We start from the raw sequence: 20,513 nt of genomic DNA on the forward strand, positions 1-20,513 counted from the left end.
AATATGACGTAGCTGTCACACTTATTCCAGTCTCACCATAAAGCAGAAATCAGTAATGTTGTAACTAGTTACCTTTGTGCTCTTATTTGGGCTTAATAGCAGAACATTAACAAAAAACTTGCTGAACAGGTTTAAGGTTCATGGTTGTGTTCACAGCATAGCACTTAAATGACTGCAATATTTTAAGATATGCCATGGGCTTTTACGTAGATTCACAGTTGCTCTATCCTCCTGCAGTTCACCAGTTAAACCTAAAATTTTACAGGGGTAATAGGCTAATGACCAAGGCCAAGTTACAATTTACTTGGCCTCACAAGACCAAATTCTGAAAACAATACTCTCCAATTAACTCAACTGCCTGACAACCCACACAAACTTCAGTGGCAAGGTGTAATAGTGGCCTATTTGGGGAAACGAAAGAGTGGTCCTCAAAAAGTTGGGTTTTTTTCAGGATGGGCAAACGTTGGGCAGTTGCCTAGATGTGATCAACCACAACAAAGAAAAAAAAAGCACAGCATTTCAAGGTGAAAACTCTCTCATACTAGCAGCTCCAGATTAGGCAAACAAACTCAGCGCATCATGTGCATTTACAAAGTGCACCACCCAGTCAAAGCAACACAAGTGAGCAATAAGGACTCATGAGAAGATGCAGAAGAAAATGAATAATAGAAAAAAAAAATGCTTCTCCTGAAACAGGAACGAGTAGGTCAGCCATGCAAGACTTCATTGGTGCACCTGGAAGGTGACTACCGAGGAGGCTGCACAGTACGGTCTGCTCAAAACATTGCTATATTCTGGCCACTTTCACTTCAACTTAAGTGAAGAAATAAAACCGAGGAACTGTAACAAATTTATACAAACGATGATCTGTGTGTACTTCCTGAGAAGAAGAAAAAAAAAATCACGTTACAAGTGCGAAGCACTCGCAAAGAGACCACTGGCAGATGAAGACTAGATGATAAGCCAGAAAAGCACCTGCAAAGCAGCTTACAACCACCTGCCAGCTGTTCAAAAGGGAATATGTAACAGTGGAGGCACACACGACACGTTCGCCACACTGCAAGGCTCAGCGCTTGTTCGCCTCGAAGAGAGTTGTTTCCTCTTCTTCGTCGTCCCCACGGTCTAGCGGCTGCATTTCCAGCTCAGCACTGCGACTGGCTATGATGCCGTACTTCCGTGTTTTACTCCGCCTGTACCTGGACCTGCACAACAAGAAATGGCTATACAAGCAGCCAGGCCGACCTACCAATGACTCCAAACACTGCATGCACATTTACAAATGAATTGAAAGTGCTGCAGGAGCAAGAATCTTAGAATCCTTGCAGTTTTAAGTTCCTAAACCTCAATATGATTACGAGAAATACATAGTAGAGAGCCCTGTAAATTTTAACCACCTGGGGTTCATTAATGTGCCCCTAAACCTAACCCTCAGTCCTCCCGCATTTTCGCTCCATCAAAATGCAACCATCGCAAGCCCGATTCGATCCTGCTACCTTCAAGTCGGCAGTCAAGTACTATAAACACTAGACCACCACAGTGGGTTGTTGAAGAAACGCCAATGCATTACATGTTTTAAAAATGCTTGCAGTGAGGAAGAGCAGTTAGGAATACTGCAGTAATAATGTGTGTGGGCTCAGGAACCAGCAGCCAGCTAAAGCCTTTGCAGAGGACATGGAAGCAGTGAGAAGAAAAACATCTTGACCTTTACTCTCCAGTTACTGCGGCTAACTGCTTTGTCTACAGCAACAGCGCAAGCACGAGCGTGCCTCAGGCCATTCATACTTCTCTTTTTGCGCTATGCCTGGCCAGTGTCCCCATAATGGACATATTTTTGCATGTCATAACATCAAAAACACGCTGTATAACACTGCAACAATGAAAAGGAAATAGTCGAAGTAAAATTCATACCTAACCAACCTCATGAACAACTGCATAAAGATACGCCAATCAAATAACTTTCTGAATAAATTGAAGAAGAATGACGTCCTCTGTCACATAAGTGTTTCCAAAGTGTGTGCCAAAGTATGTCTCTATTTAAAGGGAAACGTTAAGGCTTGCAATGTTCTTTAGCAAAGCAAATCTAGAGTTCCTATCTATATTCACGAGAGCTACTACTCTAAACTAGATGAGATTTTTTTTATTTAGAGGGGCATTGAAGCAACTATAGAGCATGGTCAGAAAACGCTGCAGACTGGTAGGCGAGCATCCTGAGAACACACACGCCACGAGTAGGGAATTCGCAACATGATTCCGATGACGTCAGAGTTACTGCCTCCAATTAATCACGAGCAATTGAACTAGCTAACTAAATAAAGAACCTTCACTACATCAAGATGTAATGAAGTGCTGCTTGTTCGTTTCTGTTTGATACATGGAAAAAAAGAACCGCCGGGCATTACTATGGGGAATAGCACGAGTGGTTCAAAAGTTCCATTTTCGCCTGGTTGAACTGAACATGTCGTGTCATCTAGCGGGGCCCAGTTGAACAAAGCACGCCTACTATCTCGAAAGCCATGACAAGAAAAGGAAAGATTAGGCGAAATGTGGCTGTTGTTGCTGCTGTGGCTCTCGCTACTTTTACTCTGCTGCTACTAGTGTTGGCAGCCGTGCATTAAATAAAGCTGGGCACAGCAACAGTAACATGAAAGTTTGCACTTGAGATGGCTAATCTGAAGTGCGCTAACTCGATGTGGACCACTAAAACCTGATTTTATATGAAAAAAATAAGCTCTTCCATGGCACACAAGAGTAGCGCTACGAGGTTTCTGGACTGCTATTTAAGCAATCAACATCAACTTAATATTTGCCTCAAGTTTCCCTTTAAGGAACCCGGGTTGCCATATGCTGCTGTCGCTTGGCAAAATGCAGGCAAAACCATGAAAAAATTGGTTACACACTTTCTACAGGCTTGGCTCCACTGGTGCGAAGCTGTCTTAATTTTTTGGAATTAAATGTAGCTGTGATGACGATGTCACTTCTATTCCCTGTTCATTTTTTGTACAACACAATGCCATGTGTAGTATTGAAGCAGTCCAAATCACGTGCCCACCTTTACAACAAGCTTTTGCCTGGATGTGCCCCCAAGACTTCACACACACAACACACCCTTCCAATCTCTGAGGTTGTTGCGCAGTGACGTTCTTTGCCACCAGGTGACACCGCTGTCCCAACAGTGATGATATTTCAGACATTTTGGTGCTCTTTCCAAAAACGAAATGCTTTTAGGTATGAATTTTTCAACATACTTGTCGTCGCTGGGTTCACCCTTGCATAAAATAAATGGGACAGAGCGGCAAAGAGATGACAGTAAGATCAAGCAGCCTTTTGGGGCTTTTTAGTAATGCTGCGACCATCCAAGTACTTCTACAAAAATATTAAGCTCTATGTGTATTCCCCCACCCCGCCTCAAGGCACAATCTAGCTGATCGCCGCGACAGGTGCTGCGACAAATTATTTCCGTCAATAGTCGTTGATGGGTTGAGAATGCCCTCAAAGGGTACGGTCTTGCATGCACGAGCAAGCACACGGACCATTTTCGTGCCTATACCTTCACCACTTGTGCCATATATCATGAAGAGCATTCATCTGAATAATTCCGTCAGAGTAATGCTCTGAACAGCAGGCGGCTCACGACTAGGTGAGCTCACACGCTTCCATAGCCTGTACACCAGTGGCCTGTATGCCTGTGCTTATGGGGTGTACAAGGGGGTAACCAAAACCTTCTGCAACTCGGCTATAACCATATATGGTGCCAGTTTATCTATTCCTTTTTTCTTTTCAAATCGTTACAGTGCAAACTACACCGCCTTCAGTGTTGGTCTTCATAAACCATGGCGTTCAAGAACAATTTTACACTTGAACGCAAGAGTGTGGTAATGTTTCTGGGCAAACAAGTTCCACAAGGGAAATTCAAAACAAAGCAGTAAATATCTGTGGCAGTGAAGGTATTTCGTGCGTTCAGTGGTTCAGCGACTCAGAGGATTAGACACAGCTGTGTGCATGTTGCAAGATCTAAGGTCAAAACTAGTCACTCTAACGAAATTCTGATTATTCAGGAAGAGCTAAGAGTACACGAAAAATGTCGAACACAGAGCAGGATATCGGCATTGAATTAAGCATTTTGTAAGGCGGTGCATATGAATTCATTCCTGACATTTTTGTCGCTGACATTAACTTTGGCATGCAATATTGACACCACCAGAACTATTTTTCAAGAGAGCCTTTGCTTTGACGTAAGCAACTTTAAAAATTTTTGCAACAACCTTGTAAATGGCTGCAAGCCGTGGACTGTTGCGGTGTTACTGGAAAGAACAGTCCATGTGTTCGTCCTTCAAGGTCCACCTTCTCCTGCTGAAAATTTCTCGAAACTGTCCATGCCCCATTTCGTACCGTGGTGTCTATTGAACTAGCGTTTTATCTATGTACTTTGACTGATTACTGCAGAACCATGCTGCAAAGGTTTTAAGCTAGCAGTTATTCATGTGCTACGTTTTTTAAGATGCTACTGTGTATATGTGCAACAGAGAATCGGCTCCTTTTCAGATGCAGTTACGCTTATGTTGAAAATGACAATGAACTTTCTGTCGAGACAGTTTTTTTTTTTATTAATAGCATGGAAAGCTGAGCTAGTTGGTAGGAATGCATTTTAAAATTGTGCAAATAACACAGAGGGTCAAACAGTTGGGAATCCATGTGCGAACATTTGAATCTGTGAACACCATTCTTCATTAGAAGGGAAAACAAGTAAAGTAGCAAATTGAGCTAGTTGGAACACACTCATTTCGATCAGCGCACAAAAAGGACAAAAAAAAAACACAAGAAAGTGCACGACACAAGCGCTGTAGAGCGTTGTAGAATAAGTAATTACCTGACACATTACACTATGCAGAGTGAAAATGTACCATGTGTTTTGACGACGCTACCGTCGATCGAACAGCAAGAGAGATAGCTGAAGCCTTTTTCATGGCCAGTTTAGCTGATAAATGCATCAGTCGCCCATCTTCATCCCTGTCAAATAAGGAACTAGCTTTGCTGGTCTCGGGACTGTAAAATTAGGAAGTGAAAATGCTGACTATATATATTGTGGGCGGCGTCTCTCATGATCATATGGTGGTTTTGGGACGTTAAACCCCACACATCAATCAATTATATATATTCTGGGCATTTAAACCAACGACTTCAATGTTATTGTGTGTGAGTTGTTTGATGGCGTCATTCAGCATGAGCAGCTGTTTGCATGTTGCTCTTTAAAAAAAAAATCAATTTCAAAGTTATCAACTGTGTCCCCGTGTGTTGTTTGTGGTATTTTACACTGTCTTTCTTTTAATCCTAATTTTACACTGTCTTTCTTTTAATAGTGGTCTTGTTTCAGACAACCTAGTTGAGCTGTGAGCCGTATTTTACTGACTGTTTATGAATTTAAGGTGCCTGAAAAATTCGATGTTGCACGGTCAGTTCCTCGTCTTGATGGCAACCAAGAAAACTATTCCCTGAAGCATGATTGAGACAAAGGGTAGGCACATCTGACTATTTTTTTTTGGGGGGGGGGAATAAGATGATAGGGGGGGGGCAGAACATCTACACTTGTCCCCGACCATGGACATGCAACGTAACCCTGATGCAATATAACCATGCTGCGTGAGAGACTTCGGCACCAGCCAGGGGGTGTCTTAACACCACGACCAACTTCAGGATGTATCCAGATAACCGAGTCCTGCTAGGAAGTTAACAGGTCACAATAAAAAGCAAGTCGGTGCCACGGCCCTTGAGCCTGTAAGACATAGAAGAGCGAGCTTTCTTTCAAGCAAGATTTAGACAGACGCGGTCTAATAAGCTGTATACTCACACAGCGTACTCATTTCAGTACTTTGTATGATAACGTGTGCACCACTGAAGTGCAAGACTTGAGTGCTACATGTCCAACCGCTTTCTGCGAACTGTCAGCAACCGCCTTTCGCAAATACGACGCACGGGATGGCAAATCAGAAACTTTGGGCACACAGCGCAAGCTGTACATACATTTGTCATGCTGTACATTAGTTTATTACCCCGTTCCTATACCGTGGAAACCACACGTTATCGACGCTATCACGCGCATGACGTAACTCCCGCGACACAACTCGCAAAACACCGGACGAGCCGTGAATCACATACCTCACCATGCGAACGACGAAATACACAAGGATGATCATCATCACGCCAACGATCACGTAGAAAGCGCGCAGGACAACTCCGTTCGCCTGCTCCATGCCGGCGATGTTGAACAACATGGTCGTGTTGCTTTTGCGGGTGGCATTAGTCACCGCTGAAGTCGCATTTGTGATGGCATGCTCCGCCGGGGTGGCCGATGCATCGGTCGACGTCACCACAGTCTCGGCCGAGACGCCCAGCCAGCAGGCAGCCGCAAACACTGCCGTCAACATAGTTCCCAGCTTCTCGAGCTCCTACAGAAATCAGGCGTCACGCCACCAACGCGCAGATCGTCCTGCAAACGAAAATGTCGAAGCGGCAAATGGCATTCATGCTGCCACGGACACGCGTTCCGCAAATTTTGCCCGCTGGTGCGGCATGTTTGACGCTATTTCGACGGTTACCGGTAACCGTTCTCAAACACAACCTTGCTCATCATCATCACTACAATCATTACATGCGTTTGTTTTTAAGAAACGTCAATATAAAAACAATAGTATATTGTTGCCTTACAATATTTACAACCTTGTTATACCTAAAAATTTTATACTACAAGTAATTGTTTGTTTGTGATAATTGTATAATAAAAAAATATTCTTTGTTTAAATTACAAATCACGAAGGCAATGCTTACTTTCGCCACAAAAGCCAGTTTTGGAGTTAATTGTACGTCATAGTCGCCATCTTCTGGGCAGCAAGTAATATTGACTGGTTGAGTGCGCCCTCTGCAAACAATGAAGACGCATCTTTCTTATCGTGTGACGGCTAAGCCTCGGATGGTGACCTACCTACCTCCTCAATGCTTCCCTCCACCCGCGTCGTCCCGCCGTACCTTACCCCGCGGCCCTGCTGGCTTGACCGGGTGTCGCGACTGCGTAATCGCCCCCCTCCGTTACCTCTCAGGTATCCGTGGCATCGTGTCCCAGACGACTGCGCTTCGTCCGCATACCTTGTTTTTACAATTACCTCAATGACGCTTCCTTGAGCCGGCGCGCTGTCCCTGTGATTTGACTGTTGTGATTCGTTTGTAGGAGATCAGCAGCATGTTGCTTCGGACCCATCCTCGCCGCAGCGAAGCATTGCATTGCTTTCAGTGATGTGCCTTGTCGTCTGGAGGAAAGAGGAGCGCTTCACGTCTGACAATTTTCGAAAGAAACTGCTCTCGAGTGGCGTCGTCGCTTCGTCGCTGCATTTCGACGACGCACCCCTTCGTACGCAACGTTCTGGACGAACTTTGGTGAGTCTCGCTTTCGTTTCGACGAAACTAGACGGTGCTTTTGGCTTCGCATGCAGCGGTGTTTCAGTTTAGTCCGGCTTGTGGTTTTAGTGATGAGGCTAATTACCTGGAAGCTATGAGCAAGTGACTCTACGGATACCGCCCACTGCTCGATTTGTACGTTCGCATGCGTGATAACTGACTTTTTTTGTTTGTTTTTAAAGCTGAGGACACTGCAATAATCGCGCCCACTGAATATTTTAGTTTCGGTAACGTTCAGGTTTTCAATCAACATGTGCGTGCAGCATGTTGAGTGAAGTCACTGTTTTAGTGTGTGGAGCTACATGGTTACCTTGTCTTGTTTTGGTGCTTCCTAGACGTTGTCGTTCAAAAAAGAAAAAAAAAAACGATATAGATCTTACCTGAGCAATATATGGTGTGGAAAGCCGTAAGTACTGGTTGTAGTGAGCGAAATTTTAAAGAACCTTGCTGTAGTTATCGTCAAGGTTCTTAACTTTAATCTCATTCCCTTTCCAATTGACAATTGCAGTGTCAAAACGCCTGTTATGCTTTGGGAAAACCAGCCATGCAGGCATCTTTCCAAGAAAAAATATTGATATGAAAAACTTGCCTGTCAACCAGAGTACACTTTTAACTTGGTCTCGGTGTAGTTTTGGATCCCGGAAAAAAGGGGGTTTCTCTCTCTCCCTTTTCATGTTATCTTCTTTTCGCTTCATTCGTATGCCATTAGCGGTGATAGTGTGGCGGCACCCTGTCACACACGACTTCTTCTTTTTATTTTTTCGCTCTTCCTGAAAGTGTGCTGCGCCGTTCTCTTATTTTAGACCAGCGTCGAAAGGCGGAACGAGTTCGACACGAGCCTCGCACGCGTCGCCTTTCCTACGTTTTTTTTTTTTTTTTTTTGCGCTCTAAAAAAGAACCGCAATGAACTCTCCCAACTTTCCAACTCAAGAAATGACACTATTGTCTAGCTCGCAAAGGCGTGAACAGGAAAAAAAAGTACGCGCTAGTTGAACGGGCCATTTTTGCACAATGCCCCTGTGGCTTCGCAGTTGTGCTTCACCGTGTCACTTCCCCGACTCGTGAGGAAGGTTTCTCCGATCTCGGTCGACTGGAACACCCACCCCCACTTCCCGTGGAAAAGTACTCTTACGACTTCCCAATGCCCCAACAAGAAAAAAAAAAAAGGGTGGGGGGGAGTGGAGGGCAAGTTGTAGCCGAAAGCTTGGTAACCCAATCGTTTATCGCAATTTTTTGCTTTCAGCAGTGCGCTTCTACCACGGTGCGCTGCTGCAATCCCGACAGAACCGGAATGCTAGCCGCTGTTTACCCAAGAATCGAACTGTGCGAGCAATTAACGGCGTTGTTGCAGTCAGTACACGTGTCCTTTGCTTTTCTTTCGTGCCTGAAAATGCCATTAGTGCGTCAGGGCACGCTGTGTAATGCACCAATGGGCCGTCCGCTGCAGTGTGCTCGGTACCAGATCGAATCGAAGTGGTTGGTTGGGGGACCAGGAGTTCACTGGTGGAACTAACCGACGCGATTAGGGCGAGAATCACGTCGCCGTCTCCTTCGTTCAGCTATGGATAGTTCAGCTTTCCTTGCTGGAGGCACGTCGTCTGGTGTGTGCAGGGATCAACATGACCCCGTCCTTTCTGGAAAGCCCTGTTCACATTTCCGGTCTAGCGATTAGGCTCGTTCTTCAGGGGATTAGCTTTTGCCAGTCAGTCGAGGCTTTTTTTCGAAGGCTAGGCTAGCAAGGAATGCCATCTCTGCGAGGCAAGAAGCCACTCGCACCATCGACCCGGTCGACCTCGCAGTGCGCGAAGCAAAGCTGACCAGTTGAAACGTTGCAGCTGTGTTCTGACCTCGGTGCGCGGAAGTATACGATCGGATGACGACATCTGGCCGGTGAGTCCCAACCTTTACTCCGCGAGCGTCTGACCCCCGTCCCTACCACGTGCGACGCGAGTACAGACAGGCCAGCGCCCTTGAAATGACGCCGGTGAAAGTCGCTGGCCCTGTGCCATGTATCGGTACAGATTGACCGAGCTGACGCAATCGCGCCTCTTCGCGTAGGTACGATTCCGCGTGCCGGCGTAAAAAGGGCTGTGCACGCTTTATGACGCAAGCTGTGCGCAACCGTCGGGGCATGAATGAGCGTTTCCCCGAGTTCAGCTTGGCAGGCTATTTTTTTTTTTTTTTACATTCGCTTGCGAAAAGCGTTGACGGGACTCGTGTATATAACGCAGCGGCATCAGCTGCACGATGATCGTGCCAGCATTGCATCAATCTGTCACATGTCTCGATCATCTTTGGCATGATTGGTTAAATAGTGACAGGACAATTTCGCTATCATCTGTTATAACGCCCCCCTCCCCATTTTTATCTTTTTTGTCTCAAAAAATCGGAGCCCTGACCTTTTTAGAAAAGCGCTGACAAATGTGGAACAGCCCTGCATCGCCGACGTGAGGAAACTTGCGTATTACTGAAAACCAACCAACCAACGATGCCCCGCCGCGGTGGTCTAGTGGCTAAGGTACTCGGCTGCTGATCCGCAGGGCGCGGGTTCGAATCCCGGCTGCGGCGGCTGCATTTCCGATGGAGGCGGAAATGTTGTAGGCCCGTGTGCTCAGATTTGGGTGCACGTTAAAGAACCCCAGGTGGTCTAAATTTCCGGAGCCCTCCACTACGGCGTCTCTCATAATCATATAGTGGTTTTGGGACGTTAAACCCCACATATCAATCATTACTGAAAACCAACGTGTGTTTGGTTTTGGTGTAACCCAGTCAGCTTGCGAGGAGGACCCTTCACCCCAAAGCTCTCTTGCGGTGCTCGTGCTGACCTCAATGTTGCGGGCTTGATCCTGGCCGTGGCGGGTCGCATTTCGATCGAGACAAAGGTCTAAAGAGCCCCCCCCCCCCCCCAACTACGGCGTCTCTCATTTCGGGACGTCAGGCTGCGTGAAACAACCATCTAACGGTAATGATAAAACCAGTAATATCAGTACAATAATTGTTACAAGGCGAGATGCTTAATTGTTTGTTCCGAATGTGACACACCGCTAGCTTTTCCTCGACTGGAGCTCCGGTACGCCAGTGCTTGTGTCTTCGACCGCAAGTGTGTCGATCAGTAGCTTAGCCAGGGGCTGGCACTCTGGGCCCCTCCCGAAGATTTTCTTCCGCCACGGTGCGCAAAACCACACTTGCAGCTCCCGGCTTGTACTTCAAATCCATAATGGGGCCCCACCGAAACAAATTTCTGGATGCTCCACTGGTGCCAGTGTGTGCACCGTGCGCGCTGGGGCGTGTTTTGTTATCCTAATAATAATATGCGGGGTTTTAATTTCCGAAACCACGATATGATTGTAGGGGACGCCGTATTGGAGGGCTGCCCCGCCGTGTTTGTCTAGTGGCTGAGGTACTCGGCTGCTGACCCGCACGTCGCGGGATCGAATCCCGGCTGCGGCGGCTGTATTTTCGATGGAGGCGGAAATGCTGTAGGCCCGCGTGCTCAGATTTGGGTGCACGTTAAAGAACCCCAGGTGGTCTAAATTTCCGGAGCCCTCCACTATGGCGTCTCTCACAATCGTATGGTGGTTTTGGGACGTTAAACCCAAAATATCAATCAATCAGTCGTATTGGAGGGCTCGAGAAATTTTTACCATCTGGTGTTCTTTACTGACACCGCACAGTACATGGGCCACTCCCATTTCGCCTCCGTTCAAATGCGACCGGGATCGCGACATTCGGGTCAGCAGACAACCACTCTAGCCACTAATCCCCGAGGCGCTCTGTTTTATTATCTTCTACACCGCTGCCTCGTCGTAAAACACCACGTAGGGAGATGCAACAGCGACTGCGCTGACCGTGCGCCTCCAATTTCGCCGTTGTCGAATGCGGACAGCTTTGGGCCAGTGTTCCGCTTCGCCGGGCAGTGGTACAGTCGTGACAGTTGAAATTTCCATTAACTGGGATGTAGCATGCCATCTATAGGGCCAACGTGGCCCGAACCTGCTGCGTGGCAAACGTCAGAAAGGACGCGCCGTGCCGATGCCGTGTATTGCAAATCTGGACAATAAATTAGTTCGTATACGTACACGTTTGTAGAAATACATTCTCGGTCGTCCGTACGTAGTGGTATAAACAGCTTCGCTGGCCATCCACCTTTGCAGACGCGGATTTAATTTTTTTTCTTTTCGTGAGCGTCAAATAATGCAACACGACGAAGAATTTGTGGCGCTGAGGACGAGGACAAAAACAAACAAAAAAAAAACGAGTGTAAACAAGATAGGAACGCCGGATTTTCGATTGGTTTGTTTTCCGCGCATAGATAGCTCTTATGAGATTTTGCGTATGCTGCGCACACACTTCCTGCGTGTTCGTGAAAAAATAAACGTATATCTGTGGGTGATTTGCGCAAAGCAAACTGCTTAAAACTCTGCTGTGCTATCCTGTTTCTCTCGTTTTTCTTTTCCCCTCTCCTTGTCTGTTTGCGCTGCAAATCATTGGTCGTGCGCAGGATTCTACATGGAAATGGGGGTGAGGGGGCAATATTTGTACCGCTGTGTGCCCACTCCCTCCCCCCCCCCTCCTCGCCGTGTCGTGTCCGAAAGAAAACGAGCACCGCGCGATGGACGCATAAGTGAAATTGAAGTGTTGCCGTGCTTCTTCGCCTGCCATTGGTCCACGGACCACGCGTCTTAGCGGCGTAGTAAAGGTGGGAATTTCTTTCGATGCATCAGGCGTAGGGGTGGCCCTTCTAGCCACCCTATCGGTAGTCCTTGGGTCGTGGTTAAAAATGGTCTAAGAACGCGATACACAAACGAAGACAACGCAAGGACGGGTGCCGGGTCTTCTTCGTTTGTGTCTCGCGTTCTTGCGCTGGTTTTAGCTATCAACTCACACCAATAAACCCAACTATCATGTGCAACCGTCACTGGGTCGCTGTGATTATTATGATGTTTTGTCTGTACTTGATTATTTCATTATTTATGAACAAAGTGCAACAATGTGTTCTATATACATTTCTGTACGTTCTCTCAAGCATTTACGTCACCTTAAATCCCAATGATATTCTTGTATTTTTGTTCGTTTTTTTTTTGAAAAATCAACGTTTTTTGATGTTCTTATTTTTTCTATATACAAATTGTATTCTGCTTGTATACTTTCTCCCGTTAGACCCCCTACTAGCATATGGCTATGGGTCTAATCAGTGTTGCGCATTTCTTGAAATGTAGTCATAACAACCTCAATAAAATGAAAAAAAAAACACGCGCAACCATGAGCCTGCGCACTAAAAAAAGATGTTAAAGGTCTGGCACAGCAAAGGCCTAACCTCACGTACTCGTTGCAGTGCGTGTCTTGTATAGACTCGGCGCCGCGTCTTCTTCCTATGGAGGAGATCGCGAACGGCTACACAAACGTGGCTTTTGGGGCTGATTGGTTATATGCGCCAAAATGTGTCACAGCGCTAACACACGCGGTTCACGCAGAGACAAAAAGACAAGCTCCGCGCCCACTGTCTCCGTAAGGACAAGGCGCAGCGTCGTGTCATACAAGCCACACGCTGTATCGCGTATACGTGTGGCCAGGCCTTAAAGGCATCAAGTGGAATCAGCGCTACCGTTCAGATCAGGGCTCTCTAACTCGCATCAGCTACCGCGTGCATGGCACTCACGAAATTTAGTAGCGCAAGTGACCGGTACAAGGAAATAGTGGAAAGCGGGGGAGGGTTGGCCAGAATGTCGGCTCCGCTTGAAAGAAGCCTTCGCCGTATCATATGCGGGTCGTTTCTGAAGGAGATTTGGCGTCAGGAGTCGAAGAAAAGATAGATACCGATTTGCGGAAGGACTAAAAATTTGGATACGCCGATCCTGAAGCATATAGTTTCGTGCTGCGGTTATGTTTCCGGCACCATGATGACCGCCCGAGACAAATCCTCAAGACCAGTCGCGTCTGTGTGACTTACGAGGACAAAGCGTTATCACGATAGGCGTGAAAATAATGCGGGCTGCATTTATAGCAATGTCACGTACAGTCACAGTGTCATAAGATAAATATGATTCGAAGACTCTTGTGTGGGCCGCTATAGCGAAAGGTCGGCGGGCCGTGTGTATGAAGCCCCTGGTTTAGATTGTTAGAAGGCGGAAGGGGGGGGGGGGGGCTTTATATCCACCGACTCGCCCAACCTTATGTTCTGCCAAAGGCTCATGAATACGTTGCGAGTGTAGCACCTGCATTGTGCATGGGCAGTATTAGTAGAGGGGATCCAAGCCGTTCGGGTCCGAAGCTGTTGCATTCTTTTTATTATTATTGGGTTCGGATCCCGGCTGCGGCGGCTGCATTTCCGATGGAGGCGGAAATGTCGTAGGCCCGTGTGCTCAGATTTGGGTGCACGTTAAAGAACCCCAGGTGGTCGAAATTTCCGGACCCCTCCACTACGGCGTCTCTCATAATCATATAGTGGTTTTGGGACGTTAAACCCCACATATCAATCAAAAAATCAATCAATTTTTATTATTATTTTTTGTAATCTGGCTGGCGAAAGAAAACGGGGTGCTCAAAATGCAACAGCAGTACTAGTAATATATCAGTGGCAAGCAACCCTCTTCTGTTAAGATGTTAATGAACGTTGTCTTTGAAAATCGAGTAGCAGATCGTTCTAATGGAGATGTCGCTATATTGCGTTGAAACCCGATCAAGTTGTAAGTGTAATGAACCAGCAGCTATAATCTTCATCGATTTGTTCCGAATTTCGCTGTTAAAGCACAACCACTGACTGACTTGCTGCAAAAGGATGTCCCTTTCCACTGGACACCTGATTGCAAAGCAGCCTTTAAGCAGCCTCGGTTCATACTGACTTCAGGACCGGTACTATACGCCATTTCGATCCTTCTGCTGAAACGGAAATTCACAATATGCTCGAGTCTCTTTATTGGCTAAAGTTTCGTCCACGTACACAGTCCCCCCCCCCTTTTTTTTTTTCCCCTAAGAGGCCCAGTTTTTCATTACTCCTCCAGGATACGTACGCTAATTACATAAAGCATTTTTCTGTTCTATCAGCCCGCGTTTATTGTCTTTATAGGCGCTCATTTGCGATGTCCAGTTGGCAATCACGTGCCGCGTAGTGTGACCCGGTGACTAACCTTAACCTTTTTGTTTATCAGAGAGGAAAAAAAAGAAAGAAAATGCGGACGGCTGGAAATGAAGCGTTCCGCACCATTTGAATTATTCATAAACATGCCCCCCGTCTCTCTCTTTCTCTCTCTCTCTCTCTCTCCCTCCCATTTTCTCCTCTCTGTGTGTATATCTTGATTGATTGATTGATTTGTGGGGTTTAACGTCCCAAAACCACCATATGATTATGAGAGACGCCGTAGTAGAGGGCTCCGGAAATTTCGACCACCTGCGGTTCTTTAACGTGCACCCAAATCTGAGCACACGGGCCATAAACATTTCCGCCTCCATCGGAAATGTGGGTATATCTTAGAATGATAGAAAGTTGCGCTAGCGACTTATATAGGAGCACAAACTCCGGCGTCCGCGTTGTATCTTTGTCTTGTGTCAGTGTTTCTATAGGCCCGCTCGCTTTCGCGATAGCTCTCGTTTCTCTCGAGTCACATGCCGCGCGAGGGCGTTGATGTCGTTGGCAGACGTGCAACGCGATCGGTAGTACTTGCACACGTGCGGAAGCCATGCTGGTGTGTGCGGCAGAGATATGGCCGTCACCGAAGAACGCCCTCCTGCACCCTATTGGTTCCCGCCTTGCTTTGTTTGTGTTCTGTCCGTCCGATTATATAGGAACTGATAGGGTGATAACTGATTTTGGTTGCTCGTCGATTTAGGCACATCGTGGCGGGAGTATATCGGCGCGTCACGCCGGGAAACCACTGCAGCAAAGAGAAAACAAAAATAAGTTATCTTGTTGCCTTTTTTTGTATATGCTTCCAGAAAAAAAAAACGCACTTCTGTCTCCGTAACCTCATTTTCTCGAGTACATACGCGTATTTTCTTCTGTTCAGTGCTTACACCGCAGAGAAAGAAGTCTCGACCTGGAAGACTTGCGCAACTGTATGTCACATTGTGTTTCTAATGAAAAAGGGGAAAAAAAAGACGGCATCATCTGCCCTTAAGCTTTCCGAGTTGGAGATGAAAGGGGAGTGGCAAATCGTAACTGAAGACCAGTTTCACCTTAATTCAGACTGCGTAAGTATAGCGGCCGGGTCCGCCGGCGCTGAGATGACAGGAGTTGCTTTGCCGCTGTAACGCCAGTGCTATTTACCGCGTGCTTACGGGAGGTTTTCAGAGGCCTAGAATGGGAAGAGTTAGGGAGATGAGAGTCAATGGAAAGTACCTTAGAACCTGCGCTTCGCCGGTGACATTGCATTGCTGAGTAACTCAGGGGACCAATTGCAATTCATGATTACTGAATTAGACAAGGAGAGTAGAAAGGTACGTCTTAAAAACAATGTGCAGAATACGGAAGTAATGTACAACATCCTCGGCAGAGACCAGCGCTTCGATATCTTTAGGTAGCAGCGCACTTGAAGTTGTAATAAAAGAGTACGTCTACTTAGGACAGGTAGTAACCGCGGAGCCGAACCACGAGATTGAGGTAACTATGCTATGCTTTGTGTGTTTGCCATGAGATTAAGGGGAAAGTCCGAATTTGAGAGAGGCTCGTACAATGCGTGCCGCAGATAAACGATCATCGTGCATACTAACTCCAAAAGGAAACAAAGATGATATGACAGTGTGGGGAAATTGGCAAATGTGTGATCTGTTCTCGCTAGAGAGCTGCAGCTAAATATGTATACATAAGTATGGCTTCTTGTCCCGCACTGGATATATGAGATAGACTGAATAGAGCAATTATTTTCAATGTTACCACCATTAATGTCCTCCTAATATACAATCGACATGCGCAACGCCCCAAAAAAACATAAACGGTAATCAACTATGCTTATCGGTCCCTCCTGATTACACAAAACCCTTTTAGTAGCTTTCTTTTTTTTTTCTGTCAAAATACTATTGAACTCTGCAATGACTTGTCTGTTACGCCCCCTCGCTTGACAAAAGGTAATTCGTCGTTGCTATTGACTGCGCTGTACTTATCTACGTCCTCATATGTTTCTGTATTTCCTGAAGCCTATGATTTGTGCGATAATCAGCCATAGCTTGAGAGCAACAAGCTTTTTCTTCTGTGATAGGCACAGAAGGTTCGCTAATACAAACGTACCATTCTTTTTGATATGATACGCCTACAGCGGTTCGTGTTCAATCCTTTATTTTCCCTATCTAGAATGCAGATTTGGCAAAAGAAAGGCTCCCAACCGTTGAAATGCTGCACATGCAATGCTAGGTGCATGCTGCTCATCGCACACAGTGGGCGTGCTTCTTTGAGTCGTTCATTTGAACACAGCCCAGCCTGGCCAACACCGCCTAAAGTCTAGGTGGTATTGGCCTGGCCGACATCTTGGGCGTAGTAATGTTGTGAACTACCCCCCTCCCCCGCTGCACTTTGTGTAAACAGTTCGGTGACTAGTCTTTCAGTGCGAATTGCGATGACATATGTTGGGCTTAACGTCCCAAAACCACCATGTGATTATGAGAGACGCCGTAGTGGAGGGCTCTGGAAATTCTAATCACCTGGGGTTCTTTACCGTGCACCCAAGTGCACCTCCATCGAAAATGCAGCCGCCGTAGCCGGGATTCGATGCCGCGACATGCGGGTCAGCAGCCGAGTACCTTAGCCACTATATAGCTGTGCAGAGACCACTGCTCTCGTGCCCACCACACCCCAGTGTGTGGTGGGCACGAGAGCAGTGGTCTCTGCACAGCTCTAAGCCGCTATTTCTTCACCATGCAGGCCTTCTTTGCGAACATCCTGCCGTGGTTATCAATTTGCTCTGCTGGCTTGGCGCATGTAGGTGCGCCGCTACCGACAACGAACCTCGTCAGCGTAGCCGATCAACACATGCCGAGCTCTGACGCCCCTTGGGTGCTCTTTGAGTATCCACCAGCCCCATCGACGACAGCAGCAATCGCCACCGACAGTTTTAAGAAGCAACACCTGGACACCGCCTTCAGTGGGCACGAGAGCAGTGGTCTCTGCACAGCTCTAAGCCGCTATTTCTTCACCATGCAGGCCTTCTTTGCGAACATCCTGCCGTGGTTATCAATTTGCTCTGCTGGCTTGGCGCATGTAGGTGCGCCGCTACCGACAACGAACCTCGTCAGCGTAGCCGATCAACACATGCCGAGCTCTGACGCCCCTTGGGTGCTCTTTGAGTATCCACCAGCCCCATCGACGACAGCAGCAATCGCCACCGACAGTTTTAAGAAGCAACACCTGGACACCGCCTTCAGTGGGCACGAGAGCAGTGGTCTCTGCACAGCTCTAAGCCGCTATTTCTTCACCATGCAGGCCTTCTTTGCGAACATCCTGCCGTGGTTATCAATTTGCTCTGCTGGCTTGGCGCATGTAGGTGCGCCGCTACCGACAACGAACCTCGTCAGCGTAGCCGATCAACACATGCCGAGCTCTGACGCCCCTTGGGTGCTCTTTGAGTATCCACCAGCCCCATCGACGACAGCAGCAATCGCCACCGACAGTTTTAAGAAGCAACACCTGGACACCGCCTTCAGTGGGCACGAGAGCAGTGGTCTCTGCACAGCTCTAAGCCGCTATTTCTTCACCATGCAGGCCTTCTTTGCGAACATCCTGCCGTGGTTATCAATTTGCTCTGCTGGCTTGGCGCATGTAGGTGCGCCGCTACCGACAACGAACCTCGTCAGCGTAGCCGATCAACACATGCCGAGCTCTGACGCCCCTTGGGTGCTCTTTGAGTATCCACCAGCCCCATCGACGACAGCAGCAATCGCCACCGACAGTTTTAAGAAGCAACACCTGGACACCGCCTTCAGTGGGCACGAGAGCAGTGGTCTCTGCACAGCTCTAAGCCGCTATTTCTTCACCATGCAGGCCTTCTTTGCGAACATCCTGCCGTGGTTATCAATTTGCTCTGCTGGCTTGGCGCATGTAGGTGCGCCGCTACCGACAACGAACCTCGTCAGCGTAGCCGATCAACACATGCCGAGCTCTGACGCCCCTTGGGTGCTCTTTGAGTATCCACCAGCCCCATCGACGACAGCAGCAATCGCCACCGACAGTTTTAAGAAGCAACACCTGGACACCGCCTTCAGTGGGCACGAGAGCAGTGGTCTCTGCACAGCTCTAAGCCGCTATTTCTTCACCATGCAGGCCTTCTTTGCGAACATCCTGCCGTGGTTATCAATTTGCTCTGCTGGCTTGGCGCATGTAGGTGCGCCGCTACCGACAACGAACCTCGTCAGCGTAGCCGATCAACACATGCCGAGCTCTGACGCCCCTTGGGTGCTCTTTGAGTATCCACCAGCCCCATCGACGACAGCAGCAATCGCCACCGACAGTTTTAAGAAGCAACACCTGGACACCGCCTTCAGTGGGCACGAGAGCAGTGGTCTCTGCACAGCTCTAAGCCGCTATTTCTTCACCATGCAGGCCTTCTTTGCGAACATCCTGCCGTGGTTATCAATTTGCTCTGCTGGCTTGGCGCATGTAGGTGCGCCGCTACCGACAACGAACCTCGTCAGCGTAGCCGATCAACACATGCCGAGCTCTGACGCCCCTTGGGTGCTCTTTGAGTATCCACCAGCCCCATCGACGACAGCAGCAATCGCCACCGACAGTTTTAAGAAGCAACACCTGGACACCGCCTTCAGTGGGCACGAGAGCAGTGGTCTCTGCACAGCTCTAAGCCGCTATTTCTTCACCATGCAGGCCTTCTTTGCGAACATCCTGCCGTGGTTATCAATTTGCTCTGCTGGCTTGGCGCATGTAGGTGCGCCGCTACCGACAACGAACCTCGTCAGCGTAGCCGATCAACACATGCCGAGCTCTGACGCCCCTTGGGTGCTCTTTGAGTATCCACCAGCCCCATCGACGACAGCAGCAATCGCCACCGACAGTTTTAAGAAGCAACACCTGGACACCGCCTTCAGTGGGCACGAGAGCAGTGGTCTCTGCACAGCTCTAAGCCGCTATTTCTTCACCATGCAGGCCTTCTTTGCGAACATCCTGCCGTGGTTATCAATTTGCTCTGCTGGCTTGGCGCATGTAGGTGCGCCGCTACCGACAACGAACCTCGTCAGCGTAGCCGATCAACACATGCCGAGCTCTGACGCCCCTTGGGTGCTCTTTGAGTATCCACCAGCCCCATCGACGACAGCAGCAATCGCCACCGACAGTTTTAAGAAGCAACACCTGGACACCGCCTTCAGTGGGCACGAGAGCAGTGGTCTCTGCACAGCTCTAAGCCGCTATTTCTTCACCATGCAGGCCTTCTTTGCGAACATCCTGCCGTGGTTATCAATTTGCTCTGCTGGCTTGGCGCATGTAGGTGCGCCGCTACCGACAACGAACCTCGTCAGCGTAGCCGATCAACACATGCCGAGCTCTGACGCCCCTTGGGTGCTCTTTGAGTATCCACCAGCCCCATCGACGACAGCAGCAATCGCCACCGACAGTTTTAAGAAGCAACACCTGGACACCGCCTTCAGTGGGCACGAGAGCAGTGGTCTCTGCACAGCTCTAAGCCGCTATTTCTTCACCATGCAGGCCTTCTTTGCGAACATCCTGCCGTGGTTATCAATTTGCTCTGCTGGCTTGGCGCATGTAGGTGCGCCGCTACCGACAACGAACCTCGTCAGCGTAGCCGATCAACACATGCCGAGCTCTGACGCCCCTTGGGTGCTCTTTGAGTATCCACCAGCCCCATCGACGACAGCAGCAATCGCCACCGACAGTTTTAAGAAGCAACACCTGGACACCGCCTTCAGTGGGCACGAGAGCAGTGGTCTCTGCACAGCTCTAAGCCGCTATTTCTTCACCATGCAGGCCTTCTTTGCGAACATCCTGCCGTGGTTATCAATTTGCTCTGCTGGCTTGGCGCATGTAGGTGCGCCGCTACCGACAACGAACCTCGTCAGCGTAGCCGATCAACACATGCCGAGCTCTGACGCCCCTTGGGTGCTCTTTGAGTATC

At 48.2% G+C, this 20,513-nt stretch overlaps 2 protein-coding genes across 3 annotated transcripts in view; one reads left to right on the forward strand and one right to left on the reverse strand.

Moving 5' to 3' along the window:
- Positions 1–707: 707 nt before the first annotated feature.
- Positions 708–6,559, reverse strand: LOC119184672 (uncharacterized). Its single transcript, XM_037433982.2, has 2 exons — positions 6,154–6,559; positions 708–1,202 (listed from the first exon to the last, which is right to left on the reverse strand). Exons 1-2 carry the CDS (start codon positions 6,420–6,422, stop codon positions 1,067–1,069), a joined length of 405 nt encoding a protein of 134 aa, XP_037289879.2. The 5' UTR covers positions 6,423–6,559; the 3' UTR covers positions 708–1,066.
- Positions 6,560–6,981: 422 nt separating this feature from the next.
- Positions 6,982–20,513, forward strand: part of Hmgcr (HMG coenzyme A reductase) — an 81,947-nt gene continuing 68,415 nt past the window's right edge. Inside the window, exon 1 of one of the 2 annotated variants that reach the window (XM_037433246.2) lies at positions 6,982–7,425. Coding sequence is in view for 1 of the 2 variants with exons in the window: in XM_075888900.1 (XP_075745015.1) it covers positions 9,320–9,336 (17 nt within the window). In the remaining variant the exon portion in view is untranslated. Of the gene's footprint in view, positions 7,426–9,304; positions 9,337–20,513 lie in introns of those variants that run through there. The other variant, XM_075888900.1, reaches the window with a different exon arrangement.

Source organism: Rhipicephalus microplus, chromosome 3 (genome assembly GCF_043290135.1).
Source record: "Rhipicephalus microplus isolate Deutch F79 chromosome 3, USDA_Rmic, whole genome shotgun sequence".
Lineage (NCBI taxonomy): Eukaryota > Metazoa > Arthropoda > Arachnida > Ixodida > Ixodidae > Rhipicephalus > Rhipicephalus microplus.

What these genes read in the sequence shown, in the direction of transcription:
- LOC119184672 (XM_037433982.2), bottom strand. Translation starts at nt 6,422, where the DNA reads ATGTTGACGGCAGTGTTTGCGGCTGCCTGCTGGCTGGGCGTCTCGGCC. An exon ending in TTCGTCGTTCGCATGGTGAG is followed by an intron (nt 1,203 to 6,153) that starts GTATGTGATTCA and finishes CTTGTTGTGCAG; the next exon opens with GTCCAGGTACAGGCGGAGTA.